General features: G+C 39.5%; 1 protein-coding gene across 3 annotated transcripts in view; it reads left to right on the top strand.

Moving 5' to 3' along the window:
* Window positions 1-21254, top strand: part of MCUB (mitochondrial calcium uniporter dominant negative subunit beta) — a 143913-nt gene that overhangs the window by 74854 nt on the left and 47805 nt on the right. Inside the window, exon 1 of one of the 3 annotated variants that reach the window (XM_078366711.1) lies at window positions 8624-8726. The exons of the other annotated variants lie outside the window; for them this stretch is intronic. Within the exon in view, the coding sequence (XP_078222837.1) occupies window positions 8652-8726 (75 nt within the window). The 5' untranslated portion in view covers window positions 8624-8651. Of the gene's footprint in view, window positions 1-8623; window positions 8727-21254 lie in introns of those variants that run through there. 3 annotated transcript variants of the gene reach the window in all.

The raw sequence follows: 21254 nt of genomic DNA, 5'->3' as shown, positions 1-21254 counted from the left end.
AAAATGTATAGTCTGTAAGTTTATTGAGTGATCATGCCATGCAGTTAGAATCCAGGAAAAAACAGAATGCTATCAGCATCTTAGAAGTATCTCCATGTTCCCATTTTAGCCACTACCTAAGCCCTGCAGTGTTACCACCATCCTGACTTCCAACACAGTAGATTACTGTTGCCGATTCTTCAAATTTATAAGAATAGAATCTCACAACATACAGTCTTTTGTGTCTTTTTGCTTAACTTTATGTTTGTGAGATTCATCCATGTTGTTGCATTGCTATCGTATTCCATCTGATGAAGATGCTCTAAACCTTATGTTTGACTTTTAAGAACATATGCAGTTTATTCATTGTGTGGAAGGAGTTACTAAGAAATTATTTTAGGCCGGGCATGGTGGCTCACACCTATAATCCCAGCACTTTGGGAGGCCGAGGCAGGCAGATCACGAGGTCAAGAGATCAAGACCATCCTGGCTAACATGGTGAAACCCTGTCTCTTCTAAAAATACAAAAAATTAGCTGGGCATGGTGACATGTGCCTGTAGTCCCAACTACTCAGGAGGCTGAGGCAGGAGAATTGCTTGAACCTGGGAGGTGGAGGTTGCAGTGAGCCGAGATCACGCCACTGCACTCCAGCCTGGGCAACAGAATAATAAGACTCTGTCTCCAAAAAAAAAAAAAAGAAAGAAATTATTTCAGGCATATAGAAAGGAAAAGCGGTCCTTAGAAAGTTTTTATTTTAAAATAGCTCTTTTTTTCTTTTTCTTTTTTAAATATACTTTTAAGTTCTGGGATACATGTGCAGAATGTTCAGGTTACATAGGTATACATGTGCCATGGTGGTTTGCTGCACACATCAACTTATCATCTAAATTAAGTATTTCTCCAAATGCTATCCTTCCCTGAGCCCGCCACCCCCTCAACAGGCCCAAGTATGTGATGTTCCCCTCCCTGTGTCCATGTGTTCTCATTGTTCAACTCCCACTTATGACTGAGAACATGTGGTATTTGATTTTCTGTGCCTGTCTTAGTTTGAGAATGATGGTTTCCAGTTTCATATCCCTGAAAAGGACATGAACTCACCTTTTTTTTATAGCTGCATAGTATTCCATGGTGTATATGTGCAACATTTTCTTTATCCAGTCTATCATTGATGGGCATTTGGGTTAGTTCCAAGTCTTTGCTATTGTGAACCGTACTGCAATAAATGTATGTGTATATGTGTCTTTATAGTAGAATGATTTATAATTCTTTGGTATATACCCAGCACTTAGAGCCAGGCCAACAACTTTTAATATGCAAATGCTGGCCATTAGAAACTGGCTCTACCCAAACGTAGCAATTCCCGCAGCCTTCTTGCCCTTGCCCTACATGTTCCTAGCAACATGGCTGCCCCTGCATATCCCCACATGTGTAAAACATCATGGCACCCTGCATTTTAAAAGGCTAGAGTGGAAGGGCCAGCTTCTTCACAGGCTATGTAAATGACTTGCCCTGTGCCTTATGCAAATCAGATGCCGTCTCCTCCAGCTTCTGTATATGTCTGACTAGTTTCCACCTCATTTGGGGTTTCCTCTTTTGGCTTTGGAGCCTCCCTCCCTCTGTCTTTGTACAGGGAGCTTCTTCCTTCTTTATTCTCCCATCCTTCTTGCCTATTAAATTCTCTGCTCCTTAAAACCACTCCACGTGTGTCCGTGTTGTTTCATCTAATACAGTGTGAAATAAAAGCCTGGTGTTCCTGCACTCAGATCACCTGAGGTCAGGAGTTTGAGACCAGCCTGGCCAACATGACAAAACACCATCTCTACTAAAAATACAAAAATTAGCCCGGTATGGTGGCACATGCCTGTAATCCCAGCCACTTGGGAGGCTGAAGCAGGAGACTCATTTGAATGTGGGAGGTGGAGGTTGCAGTGAGCCAAGATTGTGCCACTGCACTCCAGCCTGGGAGACAGAATAAGACTCCATCTCAAAAAAACCACAAAAAAATGTTTCAAGGAGAGAGAGTGATCAAAAGTGGTGATTGCTTCTAGATCAAATGAAAACAGCTTTCATTTGATCTAGAGACCAGTAGGCCACTAGCCTTCTGAGAGTAATGTTAGTGAAATGATGAGACAGAAGTCAGATTGCAGTGGGTAAGGAATGTGTGAAAGATGAAGAAATAGAGATAATAAATGTCACCAACCCATTCAAGTCATTTAGCTACAGAAGGAAAAGGAAGCAGGCATAGAGAAAAGGCAGTCAGAAGGCAGGAAGAGCTTGAGCAGGCTTACCTGCTGATGAGGAAGATGCAGCTGAGAAAGATGTTCAGTAAAGTCAAGTCTTTAGAAAGGGATATGATCCTGAGTTGAGGGGAAATGTGTCAGCCTTATGGGGACACAGGAAGACTTCTTCCATTGTAACCATAAGGGAGCAGGGAAAAATGGCTGGTTTGATGGCTAAAGTTTGAAAGAGGCTATAGTCACTCAACACATTCTAGGTGTTCAGTAAAATTAGCTGCATTAGGTGGGCGCGGTGGCTCATGCCTTTAATTCTAGCATTTTGGGAGGCCGAGGTGGGCAGATCACCTGATGTCAGGAGTTTGAGATCAGCCTGACAAACACGGAGAAACCCTGTCTCTACTAAAAATACAAAATTAGCCGGGCATGGTGGTGCCTGCCTGTAATCCCAGCTACTTGGGAGGCTGAGGCAGAATTGCTTGAATCTGGGAGGTGGAGGTTGTAGTGAGCCGAGATCTCACCACTGCACTACAGCCTGGGCAACAAGAGCAAAACTCCATCTCAAAAAAAAAAAAAAAAAAAAAGCTGAAATAAGTGATGACTAAATGACTTTATATAGGTATCTATCCAGAGAAAAATAAGTCATTATATGAAAAAGATACTTGCACATGCATGTTTATCACAGCAGAATTTGCAATTGCAAAAATATGGAACCAGCCCAAATGCCCATCAATCAACAAGTGAATAAAGAAAATGTGTGTGTGTAGAGACACACACACTGTGGAATACTACTCAGCCATAAAAAGGAATGAAATAATGGCATTTGCAACAACCTGGATGGAATTGTAGACTACTATTCTAAGAGAGTAACTCAGGAATGGAAAACCAAACATTATATGTTCTCACTCATAAGTGGGAGCTAAGCTATGAATACACAAAGGCATAAGAATAATACCATGGACTTTGGAGATTCAGGGGAAAAGGGTGGGAGGTGAGTGAAAGAATATATACTATACATTGGGTATAGGGCTGCTTGGGTAATGAGTGCACCAAAATTTCAGAAATCACCACTGAAGAACTAATTCATGTAACCAAATACCACCTGTTCCCCAAAACCCACTAAAATTAATGTAAGTAAATTTTAAAAATGTTTAAAATGACTATTTGGTTCCAGACCACTGCAATCAAGTATTGCAATAAAATGAGTCACAACATTTTTTTTGGCTTCCTAGTGCGTATTAAAGTTACATTTACAGGCGCGGCCCAGTGGCTCACACCTGTAATCCCAGCACTTTGGGAGGCCAAGGCAAGGGGATCACTTGAGCCCATGTGGGCAACATGATGAAACCCCATGTCTACAAAAAATACAAATATTAGCTGGACATGGTGGCACATGCCTGTAGTTCCAGTTACTAGGGAGGCTGAGGTAGGAGGATCACTTGAGCCCAGGAGGTTGAGGCTGTAGTGAACGGAGATCATGCCACTGCACTCTAGCCTGGGCAACGGAGCAAAACTTTGTCTCAAAAAAGTTACATTTATGGCCAAACATGGTGGCTCACGCCTGTAATCTCAGCACTTTGAGAGACTGAGGCAGGTGGATCACGAGGTCAGGAGTTCAAGACCAGACTGGCTAACATGATGAAACCCCATCTTGACTAAAATACAAAAATTAGCTGGGCATGGTGGCTCCTGCCTGTAATCCCAGCTACTTGGGAGGCTGATGTAGGAGAATTGCTTGAACCGGACCTGGGAGGTGGAGGTTGCAGTGTGTCAAGATGGTACCACTGCACTCCAGCCTGGGCTACAGAGCAAAACTCCATCTCAAAAAAAAAAAAAAAAGTACACATACATTAAGATACTTTATTGCTAAAAATGCTAATAATCATCTGAGCCTTCATCAAGGCCTAATCTTTTTGCTACTAGAGGGTGTTGCCTCAGTGCTGATGGCTGATGACTGATCAGGACAGCAGTTGCTGAAAGTCGGAGTGGCTGTGGCAATTCCTTAAAATAAGGGAACCATGAAATTTGCTGCATCAGTCAACTATTTCCTTTCATAATGGATTCTCTGTAGCATATGATACTGTTTGATAACATTTTACCCATAGAAGAACTTCTTTCAAAATTGGAGTCAGTCTCTCCAAACCCTGCCACTGCTTTATCCACTAAATTCATTCTAAATCCTTTATTATTATTTCAGTGAAATTTACAGCATTGTCACCAAGAGTAGATTCCATCTTGGGAAACCACGTTCGTTGCTCATCCCTGTGAAGCAACCCCTCATCTTCTGGATAACTTGCTCCAACTTCTACATCAGCACTTGCTGCTTCACCTTGCACTTTTTTGTAATAGAGATGGCCTCTGTCCTTAAACCTCATAAACCTACCTCTACTAGCTTTCAACTTTTTTTCTGCAGTTCTGTCTCCCCTCTCTCAGACTTTACAAATTGAAGAGAGTTAGGGCCTTGGTTTGGCTTAGGCTTTGGATTAAGGGAATGCTGTGGCTGGTTTGATATCCAGATCACTAAGAATTTCTCCATATTAGCTATAAGGCTGTTTCACTTTCTAATCATTCATGTGTTCATTGGAGTAGCACATTTAATTTTCTTTAAGAATTTCTCCTTTGTATTTACTACCTGGTTAACTGGTACAAGAGGTCTAGCTTTCAGCCTATCTCAGTTTTTGACATGCCTTCCTCACTAAGCTTAATTATTTCTAGATTTTGATTTAAAGTAAGATATACGCCACTCTTCCTTTCCCTTGAACACCTAAGGACCATTGTAGGCTTATGAGTTGGCTTAATTTCAAGATGATTGTTCTCAGGGAATAGGGAGGCCCCAGAAGAGGGAGGTGGGAAGGGGGAGGTTGGCAGAGCAGTTAGAACACATACAATGTTAATTAAGTTCCTCATCCTGTAGGGGCATGTTCCCTAGTGCCCCAAAACAATTACAGTAGTAACATCAAAGATCACAGATCACCATAACAGGAATAATAGTAATGAAAAAGTTTCAAATACTGTGAGGATTACTAAGATGTAACATAGAAACAAAGTGAGCACATGCTATAAGAAAAAACAGTGCTTATAGACTTGCTTATAAGCGGCGTTGCCAAAGCCCTTCAATTTGTACAAAAGGCAATATTTGTGAAGTGTGATGAAGCACAATAAAATGAGGTATGCCTGTATTTTTAGGCATTATATACTACCATTTCGTTTATCAGTTATCTGTGTATCCAAATCTCCTGTGAAGGAATCTTCTGCATTCCGTATTCACTACAACAGAGTGCATAGTGACTTAGAATTCTGTGCTTTAGAAATTCAGATGTGTTATCTTCATGTAGTTCCCATTTGTTTCCCAGTTTGGAATTACTACCTTCATCATGCAAAAATATTCAAGTACTTCAGCTTTATATAAAAGTTGTGACTATAAATATATGTATTCATTTAAATAGTGTGTGTATGTATACCAGATTATATGATCTAGATGCATATCTGAGGAAATATTATCTTTGGTTCAGGAAAATAGATAATTGTCTTGATTTCACAAAATAGTGTGACTGCATTTTTGGAGTTGTTTATAGATCTTGAAACGAATTATTTTGAAGATCTTTAATGGTGATAAGAATTTATCTTTTCAAGGGGAATTTGATAATTTTGAACAAGCAAATATTGAGAACCAAGTCTGTTGCTTTTTCTTACCCAGTTTTCAGCTTGTGTCTTAAATCTTTTTAAAGTAAATTACATGATCTAATGATACCTGTGGAATACGACTGAGTGAGCCCTGAAACAGCAAGAATAATGGAGTTCTCGCTCATGGATATGGAAAGGGCAAATTGTAGCACCATAATATTTTCGAAAGCTTCACACTGAGATGAGTGTCAGATGTGGTGCTTTTGTAGCAGGGTAATTAAAGTTGTCCTTAAAAGACTTATATTTAGAAGTATGTTGTTTTTATTTATTTTTCTGTATCAGTGTATTAGCTGTTGCTTTTCAACTAAGAAATCTAAACTGCTACCCTCTGATTTATAGTCATTATGCAAATTATGCTAATCCCTGCTGTTGTCCATTATATGTCAGTATTTTTTCTTCACTCCAGGTTAGAAATTGTTTTCCTTTTGAAATCAGGCTGCTGCATCTTTTTTATTTTCTGCTTGAGCTCAACTTCTTTTTAGGCTATACTTTCTACCTCTTGATGCTTGACATTTTTCTAATGCTTTTAGAATACGAGGTTGGATCACAAAAAGCTGCTATTTCTATCTTAAAGAGATGAAGACTGACATTTTTTTTTTAGCTGAATGTTCTTTTTGTCACACTCCCTGACATACTGATTTTTGGTTAAATGGTATGTGGTAGAGTTATTGATATACAGTACTCTCAGCTAGATTTTAATGTAGAAAACAACTTAACATTTTGTAACATCCAAGAGAAATAGTATTATTCAAATTTTAATAGGTCAGATTTGTTGTTTAATTTTTTTATTTTGTTTTTGAGATGGAATCTCACTCTGTCTCCCAGGCTGGAGTACAATGGCTACAATGGCACAGTCTCGGCTCATTGCAACCTCTGCCTCCCGGATTCAAGGGATTCTCCTGCCTCAGGCTCCTCCTGAGTAGCTGGGATTACAGGCATGCACCACCATACCACCCAGCTAACTTTTATATTTTTAGTAGAGACGGGGTTTCACCATGTTGGCCAGGCTGGTCTCCAACTCCTGACCTCAAGTGATCCACCGGCCTCAGCTTCCCAAAGTGCTGGGATTATAGGCATGAGCCACCACACTTATACTTATTTTACTTTTTTATTTTTATTTATTTTTTTGAGACAGAGGTTCAGTCTTGTTGCCCAGGCTAGAGTGCAATGATGCAGTCTCAGCTCACTGCAACCTCCACCTCCCACAAGCAATTCTCCTGCCTCAGACACCTGAGTAGCTGGGATTATAGGCATACACCACCATGTCCAGCTAATTTTGTATTTTTAGTAGAGATTGGGTTTCACCATGTTTGCCAGGCTGGTCTTGAACTCCTGACCTCAGGTGATCCGCCCACCTTGGCCTCCTAGAGTGCTGGGATTACAAGCATGAACCACCGTGACTGGCCCAGATTTATTTTATAAGTAACTGATGCTTGCTTTTAAGCCATTCAATCTGTGATACATTGTTATGGCAGTCCTAGCAAACAATTACAAACACTAAAGGTGTAAAACACATTGGTAAATAAACTATTGACTGTAAGACTTGCTTAGGGAAAATGTTAAACAAGATTTGGGGGAGCCTCTCTGAACCTATTCTGGTTTGGAGGCTGCCCGATTAACAAACATTAGGTATATTATATTCAGTGGATTATTAGAATATGTGAAGGTCTTTGTCATGTTAGGTAGAGGGGCAAAGATGAAAAATCAAGGCTTTGTTAGAAAAGTTACAGTTAAATATGTGTGTATGTTAGTATAGTTTAGTCAATAGAGTATGTGTATACTTTCTAAAGTGGTAGAAAATAAATAGGACAAACTTCTTCCAGGAAAGTAGTAAAAGGAGCAAAAAACTGTAAGACAGAAAATGAAATAAAAACATGAAGGAGATAAATGTAATAAAAGTCATTGTGGCCTGTTGGTCTTTAGTCCAGTTCTCTTGCACTTGGAGGAGGCAAGGCTATGCATCCGAGGCCAGCCTGGGCAGCATTAAAACCTCTCATCCATTAAAAAAAAATTAATGTGGAGAACTTGGAAAATAGAGAAGACAGAAAACAAGCAGCCACAATCCCACTAACTCTGAGTTTTTATGCCAATCTTTCTATAGATGGATATGCTCACATTGTTATAGTCAACTAAGAGCTGATTACTAATATTTTCTAAACATTTATCCATCTCATTAAAAACTTTTCATAAGCAAAATAATTTAAATAACTCTATCACATCTTGTCCTATGGATATAACAGAATTTACTGTTTACCTGTTTTGGGGCATTGCCATCTTATATACTATTTCCAATTTCATTTTTCCTCATTAGAAAGGAATACATTCTAATTTTAGAAAATGTGTAAATCACAGGCATGCAAAAAGGAGAAAATAAATCAATGATGGTGTCATCTAACAGTTAACATTGATGTATACTTTCCAGTTTATTTTCTATGCATTGTATGCAGTTTTTCACCGTTACACCCAAATTGCTTCTAAACATCTTTGTACATAAATCTTTGTTTGCACTTTTATTTCTTTAGGATAAATTGTGGAATGGTGGGATCATAACATATGAATAGCTTTAGGATCCTGATAATGTGTTACAAAACTTTTTCATGTTGTTTTTCTCAACATAATCCCAGGTTAGTAGTAGTCCGAACCCAAATAACCAAATCTTTATGAGGTTTGGAATCAAACAATAACACACACTTCAGCATTCCTGGAGCAAAAAGCCTCCCTCTTGATACTCAACTCCCACACATGTCTAACAGATGTCTTCGGAGAAGATCCAAGATGGCCCCTTTAGGAGCAGCTCAGGATTCCAGCTCCCAGTGAAAGTGCAGAGGGTGAGTGGACGCTGCATTTCCAGACGGATCTTTATTGACCACAGACCAGGAGATTCCTAGGTGGAGGAGCCCTACAGGTCGACAGCACGGCTGTTTTGGCTAGCACGACTGTTTTAGCCGGCATGGCTGTTTTGCCGGCCCTGTGGCATGGCAGCTCTCCATACAAAATACACTGGTCTGGTTGCCCTTTTAAGCTGGCCAGGAGATTCCTGGGTAGCACTGTTCTTTCAGCCGGTGCAGTGGGTCGCCACATGGGAAATTACACAGATCCCCGCACCCTTTCAGCAGGCGACTGGAACACCTAGAAGAGTGTCAACCATTCAACTTAAAAAAAAAAAAAAGGCTCTGAGGCAGGGAGCCAGGTGATCAGGCTTGGCGGGTCCCACCCCCACAAAAACAAACAAAAACAACAGCAACTGGAAACGCTCTGGGTTGAGAGTTTCACGGCAAGTACAGCTGAACCCAGGATGGTGCAGCTCGGTGGGGGAGGGGCGTCCACCATTACCGAGGCACTCCACCCCTACGGAGGTAGTCTGCCATTGCTGAGGTAGCTTCCCGTTGCCAAGGCAACCCGCCAAAACAGAGAGAGTCTGCCATTACAGAGGCAGGCCACCATTGCCGAGGCAGTTCTAACCACACCCATATAAACAGGACTACAGGGAAGCTCAATGGCAGCAGGATAGAGTTCAGCAAAGCCTCTGCAGGCAGACAGTGACTACGCTGCCTCCTTGTTGGGCAGGACAGCCCTGAAAAAAAAAAAAGGCAGCAGCACAACGGACACTCATAAATAAAGCCCTAACTCCCTGGGACAGAGCACCTGGGAAAAAAAAAGGTGGTTTATGAGTTCTGTTGCAGCAGACTTAAACGTGCCTGCCTAGCAGCTCTGAAAGAACAAGAGAGCTCACAGCTTAACACTTGAGCTCCTACAAAGCACAGACTGTCTCCTCAAGCAGCTCCCTGAACCCCATATATCCAAAGAGTCACCTCACAAAAGACTGATCAGACTGACATTTGGCAGGCATCATTCTTAGACAAAGATAGCAGAAGAAGAAACTGGTAGCAACCCTTACTGTTCTGCAGCTGCAGGTGATCCCCAGGCAAGCAGGGCCTGGAGTGGACCTCAGCAGTCCTACAGCAAAGGGGCCAGACTGTTAGAAGAAAAACTAAGAAACAGAAATAAATTCATCATCAACAACCTGGACGTCCACTCAGAGACCCAATCTGAAAATCAGCAACTACACAGACGACAGGGGGTAAATCCACAAAGATGGGAAGAAACTAGTTCAAAAAGGAGGAAAACACCCGAAACCAGAACACCTCTCCTCCTACAAGGGATCACAACTCCTCATCAGCAAGGGAACAAAGCAGGATGGACAATGAGTGTGATGAAATGACAGAATCAGAATTCAGAAGGCAGGTAATGAGAAACTTCTGTGAGCTAAAAGAACATGTTCTAACTCAATGCAAAGAAACTAAGAACCTTGAAAAAAGGTTTGAGGAAATGATAACAAGAATGGACAACTTAGAGGAGGAATATGAGTGCATTGAAGGAGCTGAAAAACACAACACGAGAACTTCGCGAAGAATGCACAAGTTTCAACAGCCGAATTGACCAAGCAGAAGAAAGGATATCAGAAGTTGAAGATAACTCAATGAAATAAAATGAGACGGCAAGATTAGAGAAAAAAGCACAAAAAGGAATGAACAAACTCTCCAAGAAATGTGGGAATATGTGAAGAGACCTAATCTACGTTTGATAGGTGTACCTGAATGTGACAAAGAGAATGAATCTAAGCTGGAAAATACTCTTCAACATATTATCCAGGAAAACTTCTCCAACCTAGCAAGGGAGGCCAATATTCAAGTCCAGGAAATACAGAGAACAACACAAAGATATTCCTCAAGCAGAGCAACCCCAAGGCATGTAATCGTCAGATTCACCAGGGTTGAAATGGAGGAGAAAATGCTAAGGGTAGCCAGAGAGAAAGGTCGGGTTACCCACAAAGGGAAGCCCATCAGACTCACAGCAGATCTCTCGGCAGAAACCCTGCAAGCCAGAAGAGAGTGGGGACCAATATTCAACAACCTTAAAGAAAAGAACTTTCAACCCAGAATTTCATATCCAGCCAAACTGAGCTTCATAAGTGAAGGAAAAATAAAATCCTTTGCAAACAACCAAGTACTCAGAGATTTTGTCATCACCAGGCCTGCTTTACAAGAGCTCCTGAAAGAGGCACTACACATAGAAAGGAACAACCAGTACCAGCCACTCCAAAAACATACCAAATGCTAAAGAGCATCAACAAAATGAAGAATCTGCATCAACTAATGGGCAAAACAGCCAGCTAGCATCACAATGGCAGTATCAAATTCACACATAACAATATTAACCCTAAATGTAAATGGGCTAAATGAACCAATCAAAAGACACAGACTGGCAAAATGGATTAAAATCCAAAACCCATCAGTGTGCTGTATCCAGGAAACCCATCTCACATGCAAGGATATACAAAGGCTCAAAATAAAGAGTTGGAGGAAGATTTACCAAGCAAACAGAGAGCAAAAAAAAGCAGGGGTTGCAATTCTTGTCTCTGATAAAATAGACTTTAAAGCAACAAAGATCAAAAGAGACAAAGAAGGACATTACATAATGGTAAAAGGATCAATACAACAAGAAGAGCTCACAATCCTAAATATATATGGACCCAATACAGGAGCACCCAGATACATAAGGCAAGTTCTTAATGACTTACAAAGAGACTTAGACTCCTACACAAAAATAGTGGGAGACTTTAACACTCCACTGTTAATACTAGACAGATCAACCAGACAGAAAATTAACAAGGATATCCAGGACCTGAACTCAGACCTGGAACAAGCAAACCTGTTAGACATTTACAGAACTCTCCACCCCAAATCCACAGAATATACATTCTTCTCAGCACCACATCACACCTACTCTAAAATTGACCATATAATTGGAAGTAAATCACTCCTCAGCAAATGCAAAAGAATGGAAATTAAAAGAAACAGTTTCTCAGACCACAGTGCAATCAAGTTATAACTCAGAATTCAGAAACTAACACAGAACTGCACAGCTTCATGGAAACTGAACAACTGGCTCTTGAATGTTGACTGGATAAACAATGAAATGAAGGCAGAAATAAAGAAGTTCTTTGAAACCAACGAAAACGAAGACACAACATACCAGAATCTCTGGGACACATTTAAAGCAATCTCTAGAGGAAAATATATAGCAATAAGTGCCCACCTGAGAATAGTGGAGAGATCCAGAATTGACACCCTATCATCAAAATTGAAAGAGCTAAGAGGAGCAAGATCAAAAAAACTCAAAACTGGGGTCCAAAGTGTCTCCCGCTGGAGGTCATGGCGCTCGCAAAGGCGAGGTCATCAGTTCAAGGCTAACCTGAGCAACCTCATAAAGCTCAAACTGATTGGCAAAAAAAAAAAAAACAAAAAACTCAAAACCCAGCAGAAGACAAGAAATAACTAAGATCAGAGCAGAGCTGAAGGAGATAGAAACACCAAAAACCCTTCAAAAAATCAATAAATCCAAGAGCTGGTTTTTTGAAAAAATCAACAAAATAGACCACTATCCAGATTAATTTTTTTTTAAAAAAGAGAATAACCAAATAGATGCAATAAAAAACGATAAAGGGGAAATCACCACATATCCCACAGAAATTCAAACCATCATCAGAGAATATTACAAACAACTCTATGCACATAAACTAGTAAACCTGGAAGAAATGGATAAATTTCTGGACACTTGCATCCTCCCAAGCCTAAACCAGGAAGAAGTTGAAACCATGAATAGACAAATAACAAGATCTGAAGTTGAGGCAGCAATTGAGAGCCTACCACACACAAAAAAAGCCTGGGTCCAGATGGGTTCACAGCCAAATTCTACCAGACACACAAGGAGGAACTGTTACCATACCTCCTGAAACTATTCCAAATAATCCAAAAAGAGGGAACCCTTCCCAAATCATTATGAGACCAACATCATTATGATACCAAAACCCGGCAGAGACTCAACAATGAAAGAAAACTTCAGGCCAATATTCATGATGAATATAGACGCAAAAATCTTCAATAAAATACTGGCAAGCCGATAGCAACAGCACATCAAAAAGCTTATCCACCATGATCAAGTAGGATTCATCCCGGGAATGCAAGGCTGGTTCAACATACGCAAGTCTATAAAAATAATTCACCACATAACCAGAACCAAAGGCAAAACCACATGATTATCTCAATAGATGCAGAGAAGGCCTTTGACAAAATTTAACAATCCTTTATGCTAAAAACCCTCAATAAACTCTGTGTTGGCGGAATCTATCTCAAAATAATAAAAGCTATTTACAACAAACCAACAGCCAATATCATACTGAATGGGCAAAACATGGAAGCATTCCCTTTGAAATCTGGCACTAGACAAGGATGCCCTCTCTCACCACTCCTATTCAATATAGTACTGGAAGTGCTAGCCAGAGCAGTCAGGCAAGAAAAGGAAATAAAGGGTATTCAAATAGGAAAGGAGGAAGCCAAATTGTCTCTATTTGCAGACGACATGATAGTATATCTAGAAGACCCCATTGTCTTAGCCCAAAATCTCCTGAAACTGATAAGCAACTTCAGCAAAGTCTCAGGATACAAAATCAATGTGCGAAAATCACAAGCATTTCTATACACCAATAACAGACTTAAAGAGAGCCAAATCAAGAACAAACTGCCATTCACAATTGCTACAAAGAGAATAAAATACCTAGGTATACAGTTAGAAGGGATGTAAAGGAACTCTACAAGGAGAACTACAAACTACTGCTCAACGAAATAAGAGAGGACACAAACAGATGGAGAAACATTCCATGTTCATGGTTAGGAAGAATCAATATCGTGAAAATAGCCATACTGCCCAAAGTAATTTACAGATTCAATGGTATCCGCATCAAGCTACCAATGACTTTCTTCACAGAACTGGAAAAAACTACCTTAAACTTCATATGGAACCAAAAGAGAGCCCGCATAGCCAAGTCAATTCTAAGCGAAAAGAACACAGCGGGAGGCATCACACTACCGGATTTCAAACTATACTACAAGGCTACAGTAATCAAAACAGCACGGTACTGGTACCAAAACAGAGATAAAGACCAATGGAACAGAACAGAGGCATCGGAGGCAACACAACATATCTACAACCATACAATCTTTGATAAACCTGACAAAAACAAGCAATGGGGAAAGGATTCCCTGTTTAATAAATGGTGTTGGGAAAACTGGCTAGCCATGTGCAGAAAGCAGAAACTGGACCCCTTCCTGACACCTTACACTAAAATTAACTCCAGATGGATTAAAGACTTAAACATAAGACCTGGCACCATAAAAACCCTAGAAGAAAATCTAGGCAAAACCATTCAGGGCATAGGAGTAGGCAAGGACTTCATGACCAAAACACCAAAAGCATTGGCAACAAAAGCCAAAATAGACAAATAGGACCTAATCAAACTGCACAGCTTCTGCACGGCAAAAGAAACAGTCACTAGAGTGAATCGGCAACCAACAGAATGGGAAAAAATTTTTGCAGTTTACCCATCTGACAAAGGGCTGATATCCAGAATTTACAAAGAACTAAAACTGATTTATATGAAAAAAACAAACAGGCCCATTCAAAAGTGAGTAAAGGATATGAGCAGACACTTTACCAAAGAAGACATACAAGAGGCCAACAAACATATGAAAAAATGCTCATCATCACTGGTCATTAGAGAAATGCAAATCAAAACTACATTGAGATACCATCTCACTCCAGTTAGAATGGCAATCATTAAAAAATCTGGAGACAGCAGATGCTGGAGAGGATGTGGAGAAATAGGAACACTTTTACACTGCTGCTGGGAGTGTAAATTAGTCCAACCATTGTGGAAGACAATGTGGCAATTCCTCAAGGACCTAGAAATAGAAATTCCATTTGACCCATCAATCCCATTACTGGGTATTTATCCAAAGGACTATAAATCAGTCTACTATAAGGACACATGCACATGAATGTTCATTGCAGCACTCTTTACAATAGCAAAGAGCTGGAATCAACCCAAATGCCCATCTATGATAGACTGGACTGGGAAAATGTGGCACATATACACCATGGAATATTATGCAGCAATCAAAAACGATGAGTTCGTGTCCTTTGTAGGGACATGGATGAACCTGGAGAACATCATTCTCAGCAAACTGACACAAGAACAGAAAATGAAATACCGCATGTTCTCACTCATAGGCGGGTGTTTAACAGTGAGAACACATGGACACAGGGAGGGGAGCACTACACACTGGGGTCTATTGGGGGGAATAGGGGAGGGACAGCAGGGGGTGTTGAGTTGGGAGAGAGCATGGGAGAAATGCCAGATATAGGTGAAGGGGAGGAAGGCAGCAAATCACACTGCCACGTGTGTACCTATGCAACTACCTTGCATGTTCTTCACATGTACCCCAAAACCTAAATTGCAATTAAAAAAAAAAAACAGATGTCTTCACTGTGATAGTTTCCAGGTACCTCAAACTCAGCCCATTTTGGACTGAGCTCTTTCTTATTCCTCTGTAAACCTGATACTCTCCTTTATTCTTTTTCTTGATAAACTTGCTCCATTACTAATCTTTAGAACTAGGAGGCTAAGAGTTATCCTAAGTTAATATTTCTTAAAATCAACTGGTAGAGGGTGTTCCAGTAGTTACAACTGAGCTGAATTAATAGTTAGGAGCCCCCACCCTCTTAAATGTGCCACTGAACCACCACCTTATGGTAAAAGGGATGTGGAACTGTGCCTGGCCCATGTTATTGTTTGTCTGCACCTGTTGGGACAGTTTAAGGAAGGGATGCTGGGCAGATAGCAATAGTAGCTGTTAAAAACTAGCTTCCATGCTATTGAAAACCATATAAAAGAAGGCTTCCAGGCATAACTGATCTGAACAAGAGGAAAAAGTACTAGACATTTCTGTTACAAACAGATTGTAAGAAACTGCATTCAGACAATGATGTTGAAAAAGTTTATTAATTATAAATAATGTATTTTAAAGCCAATATATAAATATTTCAATATTGTTTTCTAACAGACCACAGTAGGACAGGAAAATTAGTCTAACATCTTTTCCCTGGGTTATAGTCCTTCATTATCTGCTCTCAAAAACAATGTCCTATTGAAAGGAATGGAGGGAAGGAGAGAGAGAAGGAGGGAAATGTATTTATACAAGAAAATTTCAGAGGTCCTGCTGAGATCAGTTCTGAAGGGATGACTGACTTTTAAATGCCTAGTTCTCAGAGGGATGTAAATGTGGCCTGGCTGAGGGGGAGCTGGTTGAGAAATTTCAATACGTGGATGTTATTGTTGGCTACTAGCCAAATGTATATTACTTCTGTTTCTGTTCCGTATTAGCAAATGCAATACATAATCTGTTTCTGTTCTGTTTCAATCATGTTGTGGATTAACTGCTCTTCTTGGACTGTCCAGACTAGAAGAAAAAATTTATTTTCACAGTGATGATACACATAGTACTTGAGAGAGACTGAAATATTAACTGCTTCATCTGTGCTACAAAATGTAATTTTTGTTAGGGAGATATATAGATCTAGAGACAAGTAAGAGTTGATCAACAGAGAGCTCCTATCTAGCAGTTTGATTTTTTTTTGGTACAGAGAAGAAAAAAAAAATCATTAAAGCTTGGAGCTCAGTGTGAGGTTCTACCAAAGATCACGATGCACCACAGGATGTAAAACTAATGAATCCAAAGACAAGCTTCAAAGCCAAACAATGATTTAACTGAGGCATTTATAAAGCAGCCTAACCCCAAAAGCAGCATTTTTCTTGCTACACAGAATTTCTTGTTTCTGTAGAGTACAAAAGTACTCTACATTAAGTGGCCCAGAAAACAGCATTTAAAATGATGGAGTTTTTACTCATTTTATGCATATATTTTACCAATTTTCTTGTTCAGTATTTCTCTTGCATTCTTACTCCCTTTTTCTGTTACATTTTGTTCACTACAGCTTAGAGTAGTGCCTTCAGTGAGAGCCTACGGGTAGTTAACCCTCAAGTCTGTGTTGGTATAAATCCAACAACATCTGCCCTTTTAACTGTTGAGTTTAATCTGTTTACGTTTGTTGTGATTTCAGACAAATGTGGATATCTATCTACCACCTTATTCTGTGCATTCTGTGCATCCTGATTTTCCTTTGCTAATTTTCTTTCTCCTTTCTTGTCTTATAATTTGACTAAATTTTTTTATACTCTTTTATCTCTCTTGGTTTGGAAGCACACATTATTTTCTGTTCATTTAGTTTTACACTCTATGGTGTGTAAGTTTTCTTACATCCTGTTTTCTTATGTGTTTGATATCCTTTTTCCTGCAAAATGCTTTCAGTAAACATGTTTTAGTCCCTCAGTCTCAGTTTTGTTGAAAGTGGTAACTTATCTGGCTATTGAGGTTGATTGTTTTTTCCCCTCACAACTTTGACTCTGCCCTCTATTCATTCACTGTCTACAAGTTTAATTGTTTTCCTTTGTAGGCAACCTCTATTCTTTCAAGCGTTTTAAGAATTTTTTCTTTCTGGGTTCTGCAGTTTCATCACATTGTGTCAGGGACAGGGTTAATTTCATTTTTCCTGCTTATGACTCATTTATGTATTACTTTTACACACACACACACACATTTTTTTTTTCCTTTGAGATGGAGTCTTGCTCTGTCACCCAGGCTGGAGTGCAATGGCACAATCTTGGCTTTGTGCAACTACCTCCTGGATTCAAGTGATTCTCCTGTGTCAGCCTCGTAAGTAGCTGGGATTACAGGCGCCTGCCACCATGCCTGGCTAATTTTTGTATTTTTAATAGAGACAGGGTTTCACCATGTTGGTCAGGCTGATCTCGAACTCCTGACCTTGTGATCTGCCCGCCTTGGCCTTCCAAAGTGCTGGGATTATAGGCGTGAGCCACTATGCCTGGCTGTATTTATTATTTTTTAAAATAAAAATAGAAATAGGGTTTCACCTTGTTGCCCAGGCTAGTCTTAAAGCCCTGGGCTCAAGTAATCCTCCTGCCTCAGCCTCCCAAAGTGTTGGGATTACATACATGAGCTACTGCATTCAGCTAGGACTCATTATACTTCTTAAATCTAGGGATTTATCCTGAGAATCCTTAGATTTGAGAAGGGTGCTTGATGTGGGAAATCTGAACCCAGGTGTGGTATGGAGGGGCAGCCCAGCTAACTGGATGACATGAAAACGCAACACACTTGGTTCTTACCGGATGACATGAAAACGCAACACACTTGGTTCTTACCATTTGTTTGTTCAAAACTATCAAATCCCCTTTGATAGGGAATGGTAGGCTTTCCAGGATGGGTCATGAGGTGAGGTGTAAACTAAAAGGAAGGACCTAAGTTTTGGTGAGTCATTCTTGAAATTCAGCTCTGCATGTGTGGTGAGTTTGTGTAAGATTTTCAGAATTTTAATAATAACCCTCTAAAAAGGGTTGTTGTAGGATATGGTGGTTTCTCTTTTAAGCTTTACTAATGTCTGAGGATTGTCAATTTTCTTGGAGTTTCTAAATAAATCTTATACAGGAGTTTCTTTGCTTTAAATTTTTTTTGTTTTCAATTTCCCAAGTAACCACAGTTTCCTACTGGCATGCAAAAAAGGTCTATTTAATATTTCACTCCTTCTTATTAATCACTTATCTCTGGATATGGTAATTTTTGTGTTTTTCTAAACCTATTATTTTTTGAATTATTAATTTTTTTACTTCTGCCTACCTGTCTCTCAGAATTGCGTGATTTTCAAACAGTCTCAAACATATAGAAAAGTTGTGACTGGACTGCAGTAGGAAGAATATTTTGTTTCCAAACTATTGGAGTATACATTGCTGACCTGATGCCAGTTCCCCTGAAATATAACAACATTCTCCATTTTAACAACAACCATCAAAATCAGAAAATTACTGTTAATACATTACTACCATGTAATTTTTAGACCTCATTAAAATCTTAACAATTTTCCCAATAATGTTCCTTGCTGACAAAAGTTCAGAATCACAGTTTAATTTAGCTGTCCTGTCTCTTCCATTCTGGATCAGTACCACAATCTTTGACATTCATGATTTGACTCTTTCAAAGATTACAGTTATTTTGTAGAATGCCTTTTTGGGTTTGTCTGATATTTCCTTGTGATTTGCTTCAGATTATATAGCATTTTCGTCAGGAGTATGACAAAATTATACCATATATTCTCATTGCATGATTTCAACTCAGCCCATTACTGATGATATTAATTTTGATCATTTAAGATGATATCTGCCAGGCTTCTTCCCTTTGAAGTTATTTTTTCTTTGGGATTAATGCTTTTATGTGGAGGCATTTTCAAACTGTAAATATCTCATTACTTATTAAACTTTATTCACTTAATTATATCAGAATACACTCATGGTTTTTTTTACTCCTTCAGTGGATTATAATTTGTTACTATTATTATTTAATGCTGAAAATTGTTCTAGATTTAACCATCAGGACCCCCTTCGACCTGCCTTCTGGTTTCTTTTGATAAGTCTCCCATCATTCATGGAACACTTCCTTGCTTTATAATACAGCAAGATGCTCTGGGTTCATTTTGTCCTTTCCATGCTCAGCCCTAGAATTAGCCACTTCTCCAAAGAGCCTTGGTTCCTCTTAGGTAAGCCTGTATTTGGTGCCAAGATCTGGATGCTGGATGTTTATTATTAGGGGTGTCACTGCTCATAGGCTCTCTCAGAAAGACAGAATATACCTATACATATATATGTACATATATGTAAATATAAAAACAAATGTGTAAAATTTAAAATTTATACACACACATACTTGAAACATTTGCATCTTTTAAGTTTTAAATTTATTTTTATTGATGTTTCTTTATATTTTTACATATTAAAAACCATGATTTCATACCAGTACTTTCAGCTCCAATCTAACACTACAGGGTTTTTCTAGTCATTTTCCATAATTGTAGTTCTATTCTTGGACAGCATAAATCTGGCTTCCATTATTCTTGATATATTTTCTTTTTTGGTCAGTCTTCTGTGTGTGACAGTCTCTCAAGCTCCACCAGCACTCCTTCCCCTGCAGAGATGGCTTCCTTACCCCGGTTGGGCTCCAGCACTTTTGTTTGAGCCTATTTTCCATGCAGAGGCCCTCTCCATCCCATTTGGGCTATGACACCCACACTAATTGCTCCTCCACTGTTTGGACACCCTCCTTGCCACGCTTCTGTAGGCCAGAAGTTAAAGTTCAAGGTGTTGGCTCAGTTGGTTTCTCTCTACTTGGCTTGTACATGGCCATCTTCTCCCTGTGTTCTTACACAGTCTTTCTTCTGGGTATACATGTCTGTCCAAATCACCTCTTCTTGTAAAGACACCAGCTATATTGGATTAGGGGCTACCCTAATGATCTCATTTTAACCTAATAACCTCTTTAAAGTACAGTCACATTCTGAGGTACTAGGAGTTAAGACTATATGAATTTGCAGGGGCTGGGGCACAGTTCAGCTCATAATCATGTTGTAGTCGGCTTCCACTTGGGTTTAGTTCTCTTCTTCCTGAAGAAGTTCTTTTGCAAAACTCTGGAAAGAAGCCATGATCTTGGATATACCTAAAAAACTCGTTTCTTTCAGCCTTGCTGTAATCTGTTTTATGCTGCTGTAACGAGAACCATAGACTGGGTAATTAATAATGAACAGAAATGTATTTAGATCACAGTTCTGGAGGCTGGAAAGTCAGAGATTGAGAGGTCACATCTGGTTAGGTTCTTCTTGCATTATCCCATGGCAGAAGGTAGAAGGGCAAGAGAGGGAAAAAGAAAGATCAATCAAACCCACAGCCTCAGGCCTTTTTATAATTGGCATCAATCCATTCATGAGGGTGGAGCCCTCATGACCTAAACACCTCCCATTAGACCACACCTCCCAACATGATTGCATTGGACATTAGGTTTCCAACACATGAACTTTGAGGGACACATTCAAATCATAGCAAGTCTGAAGTAATTTTCCTGAGTATAATATTCTAGGTTGGCAATTATTTTATAACATCTCAAAAACATTCCTGCATTTATGTAACATGTATTTATTGAGGTCCTATCATGTGTCTGGCGCAATTCTAGGTGCTGGGTGGGGATGCAGCAGTGAACCAGCCCAAGTACCTGCCTGCTCCTGGGGAATATGCACTCTAGTGGGAGGAAATGAAATAGCGTTTGTACAAGTTATATGAACATTAGCTTTTATTTCTCTAGGGTAAAAAACTAGGGTGAGATTGATAGGTTACATATACGTGTAAACTGCTAAATGTTTTCCAGAATAATTGTACCATTTTACATTCTTGCCAGCGATGTATGAGAATTAATTGCTTTTTTGTTTTCTTAGAGTTTCTATGTCTATCTGTGTGGCATCTAGGAGAGTTATTGTCCAATTCATTTTCTTTTCTATTGACT

This window comes from Callithrix jacchus, chromosome 3, assembly GCF_049354715.1.
Source record: "Callithrix jacchus isolate 240 chromosome 3, calJac240_pri, whole genome shotgun sequence".
Classification (NCBI taxonomy): domain Eukaryota; kingdom Metazoa; phylum Chordata; class Mammalia; order Primates; family Cebidae; genus Callithrix; species Callithrix jacchus.
Note: the sequence above shows the minus strand (reverse complement) of the source record. Positions and strands in the feature narration are given on the sequence as shown.